Genomic DNA, 7,651 nt, shown 5'->3' with positions numbered 1-7,651 from the left:
TCTTTGGCATTCGTGTGAGGTAAGACAAACATTTTTTTACATTAAAAGACAATGCGACCCTGTTGTCAAGTCATTGCAGTTTAATGCGTTGTCATAGCGGCCGTTGACTACAACCACACTCAAACTGCGCATGTGCATCTATCGACAAAAATGAAAGGAAAGTTGTCTGACTCGTCTTCATCGACACTTGTAAAATGTTTTATATTACTAATGTGCTGTGGTGGAACAGGAAACTCACGTTCAGCACAAGCTTCACGATACACCACAGAAATATTAATACAGTTTGATTGAAATTGACTGAAAACTGGCTACGCATTTTCCACCTCAGCTTCATAGTTCCTCCAACAACATTACCCACGCGCACGCATCTGAAGACGCAGCAGCGGGACTTGCCATTGCGTCATCACGTCACTGAGTGACGTAAGGGTACGTAGAGACTGTTGAGTTGACTGCCTCGCATGTGAGTTTTGGTGGCAATGAATTGCTTATTGTCTGCCCTCTCTTAAATCTATATTTCTGGAGTGTTTTGTTGTCGTTGTTGTCTATCACTAGTATCTATGTCTGTCCACCATTTAACGTGTGTGTTTGTGCACCGTGTCACACTGTACTGAGCTAACTGTAGCCACCAGCTAGCTACTAAACAGATTATTTACTTAGCGCAATTAGCTGATGAAAGTTAGCAGCAAATAGCAAGTGTGAGTTAACAGTGTTTTATAACATTTGTGGATCGAGGAGCGATAGTCACAATCCTCTTTTATTATCTTGCGTACCCGTGAAAAGACTACTTAACGGGGTGTTTTCCCCAGCAGTTCACGCTGTCACCGCCTACGGGATGCAGAAGCGGCGGTTATGGCTGGAAAGTCGAAGACTCACACCCTGCAGGTGTTTGATACGGAGCTGAGCGCTGACACCGTGGAGTGGTGTCCTGTGTCACCTCACCATGATGTCTTGGCCTGTGGGACTTACCAGCTGCTCAAAGGGGTAAGTTTGCAGTCCAGATGCGTCCCTCCAAATGAACTGTCGCAGGACATCACAGTTAAATCACACACAATTTATGTAACACAGCACAAAATTCTTCAATGAAGTACTTAAAATCATTGAAAAGTTACCTGATGAACAGTAGCAAACAGCAGGAGTATGTCCCAAGGTGATCTGACCAGGAAAATATTAAATATTAAAGGATTTAACTAAAAATCAGCTTGAAATAACCTATATGGGACTGTCTCAGAAAATTAGAATATTGTGATAAAGTTCTTTATCTTCTGTAATGCAATTAATAAAACAAAAATTCCTTTTCATGATATTCTAATATTTTGAGATAGGATTTTTGAGTATTCTTAAGATGTAAGCCATGATCAGCAATTTTAAAATTATAAAAGGCTTGCAATATTTCAGTTGATTTGTAATGAATCCAGAATGTATGACATTTTTGTTTTTGTAATTGCATTACAGAAGATAAAGAACTTTATCACAATAGTCTAATTTTCTGAGGCAGTCCAGAAATTATGGGAAAACTGTAAAAAAATGTAATCTACATCTGTAATCTACAGAAACAAGTAAAACACAAAAAATACAAAAAAAGAAAAACATGAAAATCAGCAGGACAGTAGTTACATAAGTACTCAACTAAGTGATGCTTAATCAGAATTATTCGGCTCAAATGATACTAAGCAAATTTAATTAATCAGAATACACATTTTTGAAATTTAACAAAGTTTTCTCAAATAACAAAATCTGACATCGACTTTTGTTTTCTATTTTCAAAGTGTAGTTAGATTGATTGCTGATGCCACATGTCTCTCCTGCAGGAAGAGGGAGAGGGAGGCACCCCAAGCCGGACAGGCCGCTTGTACCTTTTCAGATTTAGGCATGAGACATCCCTTGGACCACCTCTCATTGAGCTGCAGCGACTGGAGACTGCTGCTATTTTAGATTTGAAATGGTAAACAAAAAACTTTGGTTTCAGTTTTTGTAGAAAATTAGTTGTCAAACAATCCTGGGATCAATAAAGTACATCTCATCATCATCTCAAATGTTGAGTTTAATTCACTATGAACAGGTGAATGTGATACTGGGTTACTACATGACCTTCAACCTAGCAAACCAAATTCCCTGACTGAAAATCAAACATAAAAATGTCCTGTAACATTTTGTCTCTGTAGAAAATAATCGAAATAATTCCCTGTTTTGCTATCAGTGGTTTCCCAAAATAGATAACTTGACAGAGGATTTTTAATAGTGAAACAATGTCAAGTGTTCAAAAAAGTTTCAAGGGACTTTTTTGTCGTGTTGTTCACAATTATTAAATATAACTCAAAAGTGTGTGTGTGTCTTAGGTGCCATGTGCCTCTATGTGGGAAGGCGGTGCTGGGACTTGCAACTGCCTCTGGGGAGCTGCATCTGCGAATGCTGGCTGATGCTCAGGTTACAGATGTTCCATTGAAAAAATCCGATTATGAGAATTTCTGTGTAGAATTAGTAAATTCAATGTGATCTTCTACTTCAAGAGCAGAATTTATGGTATAAGAATTTTTGAATATCTAACATGATGTGTTTCACTGTAATTTAGTTTTACTTAAAATAGATCCTCATTGTAGCGACTGGACTTACTCATTTTTTTGAAGATGCTATTGCCTCTCAACCATGAGGCTTCTTTAGTTTGAATGGTCTCTGGAGAGTTTATGTAGGAAAAAGCCCAGATCAGTTCCCGCCCATATCTTTAGCACTTACCAGAACCTCCCTCGAGTTTGTTAAAACTGAAGAAGCCTCTACAATTAGAGTATTTCATGTGTCCAGAGGCCTGTTGAAGGAAGTGATTTGAACACAAAAGGTTGCAAAACAGATCAATGAGTGAAAATGACATTTAGAATGAATCGATTTGTGCATGACTTGCAAGCTCAATGCAAATCAAAACTAACAGCTGAAAATGTATTTCATTGTTTTTTTCGTTGTGTTGTACTGCTGCATTTTTCACATCAATTGCGATTAGACCCCAGAACTGCCTCATTGTTTCATTACATTTCTTAAGTCTTGGAACTCAACATTTTAAAATGTGGTGTCCATCTTTCTGTCATCTCTTGAAAACTGAAACCTTTTGTGGTGATTGATCCCTCTGTTTTGCATTTTATTGTTTGTGTGTATATCTATGTGTCTCCAGTAGGATGGCTGCCACAGTCTGCAGACCCTAAGCAGTGTGGAGGTAGGAGTCAAGCGACTTGCACTCTCTTTAGACTGGTCCACTGGAAGAGTAGACAGGTAGCACTCATCCTTCTATTAAAATGTAGCAGTTGGCACTCAGTGTGTTTATGTGACAAGCCCCTCATTTCTGTTTGCAGCTGCTGTAGTGCTAATGTGCAGCTGGTGTGCAGTGATTCTGCGGGTTGCATCAGTGTGTTCTCCTTCGATGAGGGCGCTGTGACGGCTCAGTCTCAATGGAAAGCTCATGATTTTGAGGCCTGGATCTCAGCCTTCTCCTACTGGGATACCAACCTGCTTTACTCTGGTAAATGTCACACATGCAGTGCATACATAAAGTTCTAAGCAAATTCAGGAAAAAGCACCTCAAACAAGAGGTGTTTTTTTAACAAACTACCTCAAGTGAAAAGCCTGACAAATCACCCGTAGATGACACCAGATCTTTGTGTAGATTCAGAGTGAGAGTCTCTTAAATACATGAGTGTGCATGGATTAGTTCATAATTTTACTTAATAGAAAATACAGAATAGTACAGCAGTTACTCTGAAATACAATAAATCAAAATAGAAATATCACAGCTGAAATTACATTCTCCCAATCTCAGAACCTGCCTCAGATTGTCATCAGGTGTGAGCAACATCCGTTAAAGGAGGTGGGAGCCTCCATTAATTTCTATTGAGAGCTTCTCAGTGTCATGTGATAGAAAATGTGGTTGGATCAGGTTAAGTCTTTTCCACCCCTTACCCCCCTACACTCACTAAATATTTAAACAGAACAAATCATGACCGCAAGACAGCACCAGCGCAGTAAAGACAACTACATAAAGGCAGATAAGATATAGAAGACATACCGGATAGATAGATGTTGTTATTTCTAGAGGGAGATTGTTTTGTTATAACGGCCAGGTACATTGTCCCAATATATAGATAGAGATTTAAAAAAATAAATAAATAAATAAACAGAATAGAATCAAAATAGGAATCTATGTAGAATGATATGGATAATATATTTAACATATCCTTGCAATTTTGAAATGTGCATATGAAAGTATACATGACAGTAATATTTGAATATGTTGGAGTTGCCTAAGTGTAGTTCTGTGCTGAGATTAATTATGCAGTCTGATGGCACAGGGCAGAAATGATTTCCTGTACCGTTCCTTCAAACGTCATAGTTGTATGACCCTGTTGGCCCCTTGACAAAACAATCTGGAGCAGCCTCGGCAACATTAATATTGCTATTAATTTTAGAAATTAAAAGTGCTTATTATTTTTAGTTAATTCTCAAGCCCGCTTAATACCTGCTGATATACAAAAGTCCAGGCCAGATATCCCATTGCTTTGAGAAAGGTCAGCAACCAGGCAGAGTAGTTTTAAATAAATACCGTGTATCTTTTTGCTGTCACAGAAGGCATGTCCCAGTAAGGGCTGCATAGGTTACACAACATGGATACGGGATACTTGTGTCCCCTACTGGGGTTTGGAGAGCCTGCTGAAGAAAATCTCAATCATCAAGTTTTTTAGCTGTTTACATTTTTAACATTGAGGAAACAGTTTAATCTTATGACAGAAGGATATTCTATGGCCGTTCCTTCTATTGGCTTCTTTCTGGTGATTAGTTTGTATTTTGCATTTGAAATGTTTGTTTGTCCCTGGCAGGTGGCGATGACTGTAAGCTGAAAGGCTGGGATCTCAGGGTTGGGCCCTCCAGCCCAACCTTCGTCAGTAAAAAGTATTGGTATCTTGTTTCATGGTTTATCAAGAGTAGAGGTTGCCATCATTTCACAGCTGACAAATTGTTATTAGTTGTTTTATCACTATTACTGGAATGGGGTTGTCTTGGGGGAAAAAAAATCACAGTTAATGTTACAGTGATAAACAGTGAAATAAAACATTAAAAAAAAATCACCTGACTTTGTCAGTCAGTGACATTCTGCCTTTTTGTCCTGAAGGCATGTGATGGGTGTGTGCAGCATTCACAGTAGCCCTCATCAGGACCACATACTGGCTACCGGCAGGTAAACACATTGTATGCTCACCTGGCATTGTGTGACAACCAGTGAGATCATCGAACCATCTAAATTGTTATCTTCCTTTCCTAGCTATGATGAGCAGGTGTTGCTGTGGGATGGCAGGAACATGCGACAGCCCCTCAGCCAGACTCCCGTGGGAGGAGGAGTGTGGAGGCTAAAGTGGCATCCCATTCACCAGGACCTGCTGCTTGCAGCGTGTATGCACAACAACTTCCACATCCTGCACAGTCAGGATGTCACAGGTGACCATGAAGTGATGCCAGGGCTCTGTTTTCAGATTGGAGTTTTTGTGCATTTACATATCTTCTTGAACTGAGATAATCTAGAAGACTTAAAAGGTGAAACAATACAAAAAATCAGAACATAAATAAATCAATAGCTTCATTGGAACAACATCATAGGATCCGTTCAGTCATTGCCACCCATCACCTCAATTAAGCCAAAATAGATGTTGCTATTATAGATTATTATGGTTACTAGCTAAAAATTTACAAAACAAGACAGAAAATGTAAATTTGTTAAGCCATAACCACAAAATAGCTAAGAAATCAGAAGTGTTAATAGATTAAAAATAATAGATTTAAAATGCCTACAATACAATAATGATGAAACACAGATTATTTAACACTAACACCACTGATTGGCCTTGCAGGAAGTGGGGGACCTTGTTCAATCATAGCCTCCTATATTCTACATAATTCCCTGGCATACGGCGCTGATTGGTCCCAGCTGTCCCTCGAAGATGCTGCTCCATGCTCCACTCCCGCTGTGGAGTTGAGGGAGAGTGTTCCAGAGAGTGAGGAACACCTTCGGATCCAATACGAGTCTCCTACTGCCAGCTTTGACACATCGCTGGAGGACGATGCAGGCCGTTATGTCCCTGAAAGGACCACATCACCACCTGTCCCAGGTGCCGCAGGCCCCACACTTAACCCTGATGGTCAGGCCTCTACACTGTCATGTCTGCTGGCAAGTTGTTCCTTCTATGACCATATACTGCATGTATGGCGCTGGGACTGGAATTTAACACAGGAGCCATTTTGATCCCATATTGAATGTACTGTCCAGCTTTGACATAGAACTACTCACATGATGTGTAACCAGCAAAAACCCCTATTTTCATACAGGCAACTGTTTTTGAATGATTCTGATGGAATGTTTGTTTCATGTAGCAAAATATCAATACAACATTTCATTCACCCATATACAGTACCTTCCTTTGTGTTCTTCTGCATTTGAAACAGTGTTAACTAAAAGAAATCCCTATCAAGCTAGTTTTCCACTCTTTTCTTATATAAAGGTAAGGTAGGTAGAGGTCATATGCTGGCAAAACGTGGACAATTGCTTTAGTTTTCCGAGCTTGAAACCACAAGGAAGATGAAAGAAAAGCCCTTCCTTTAAAACAGGGGCGTCCAAACTATGGCTGACAGCGGCCCATGGCCCATTTTTAATTGTCCCGCAGCAAATTCTAGAAATATAATTGAATATGTCTCACACATGCAACTTGCGCTTGACTGCATTGCACTTCTCAGTTTCAACACTGGGTAGCGATACTGTCTTGAACAAGGCAGTTCCCCGCCAAGACAATTCAAACGCCAACGATGACCAAAAATGGCTGAGCCAAAGAAACGGAAAATCACAAGTGAGTGCAGGAAATTTCAGATACGATGGGGGAATTAATATTTCTTTACAGAAGTCAATTGGAAGTGTTTCTGTTTAATTTGCAACGAAATAAATGAAAGAGTATGATGTCCGAGGTCACTAAGAGACAAAACATCTGACCTACACTTATTACACTGGTGTTGAAAGAGAAGATAAAAGTTGAGAAAATGATAGCAAGCCTGAAAAATCAACAACAGTATTTTTTTCGTGCTCAGAAAATACAAGAAAATGCCACAAGGGCAAGTTGTTAAGTAGCTCAACTCATCGCCCAAGACAGAAAACCTTGCCCAGATGGTGAATTTATCATTAGAATAATGTCCCCGGAAAAACTGCAAGACTTCAACAACATGAACATGTCCAGAAACAGTTGTGTGGCGCATCAAGGACTTGTCAGCCAACATAAAACTTCCAAGTGTCAGACAAAGCTTGTGCTTTTGATTTTTATTCGATCGCATGTGATGAGAGCTCAGATGCCACAGACACTGCACAGCTGTTTAATTTATTTGCGGAGAGTTGACAATAATTTTTGCATTATGGAGGAGCTGCTTGGTCTCAGGTGTCTAAAAGGCACAACAACTGGAAACATTTTTCAATTGAAAAAATGGGTCTTCAACGGGAAAAGCTGTGTGGAGTTATTACCGATGGGGCTCCATCTATGACAGGTGAGCGCCAAGGAATGGCTTCTATGGTGTGCAGCAAGCTGCAAGAGATGAGGTGAGGCTGTAAAGATGCATCGTCTGCGGTTAGAACTCATCGACAATT

At 39.8% G+C, this 7,651-nt stretch overlaps 1 protein-coding gene across 3 annotated transcripts; it reads left to right on the top strand.

Moving 5' to 3' along the window:
* The first annotated feature begins 409 nt into the window (after window positions 1–409).
* dph7 (diphthamide biosynthesis 7) lies at window positions 410–6,430 on the top strand. Of its 3 annotated transcripts, none has more exons than XM_086169822.1 (10): window positions 410–460; window positions 810–981; window positions 1,809–1,942; window positions 2,337–2,424; window positions 3,161–3,255; window positions 3,336–3,502; window positions 4,854–4,926; window positions 5,147–5,212; window positions 5,297–5,469; window positions 5,880–6,430. In XM_086169822.1, the coding sequence occupies exons 2-10, from the start codon at window positions 850–852 to the stop codon at window positions 6,269–6,271; spliced, it is 1,320 nt and encodes a 439-aa protein (XP_086025948.1). In that variant the 5' UTR covers window positions 410–460; window positions 810–849; the 3' UTR covers window positions 6,272–6,430. The 3 variants fall into 3 exon arrangements, with proteins under 3 accessions (XP_086025948.1, XP_086025946.1, XP_086025947.1); XM_086169820.1 differs by having other exon boundaries at window positions 4,854–4,932; XM_086169821.1 differs by having other exon boundaries at window positions 420–460; window positions 807–981; window positions 4,854–4,932.
* Window positions 6,431–7,651: the final 1,221 nt, after the last annotated feature.

Source organism: Fistularia commersonii, chromosome 22 (assembly GCF_037954325.1).
Source record: "Fistularia commersonii isolate RoL2024-O1a breed Wild chromosome 22, RoL_Fcom_v1.0, whole genome shotgun sequence".
Lineage (NCBI taxonomy): Eukaryota > Metazoa > Chordata > Actinopteri > Syngnathiformes > Fistulariidae > Fistularia > Fistularia commersonii.
The sequence above is the reverse complement of the archived record's forward strand: the minus strand, read 5'-3'. Positions and strand labels throughout refer to the sequence as shown.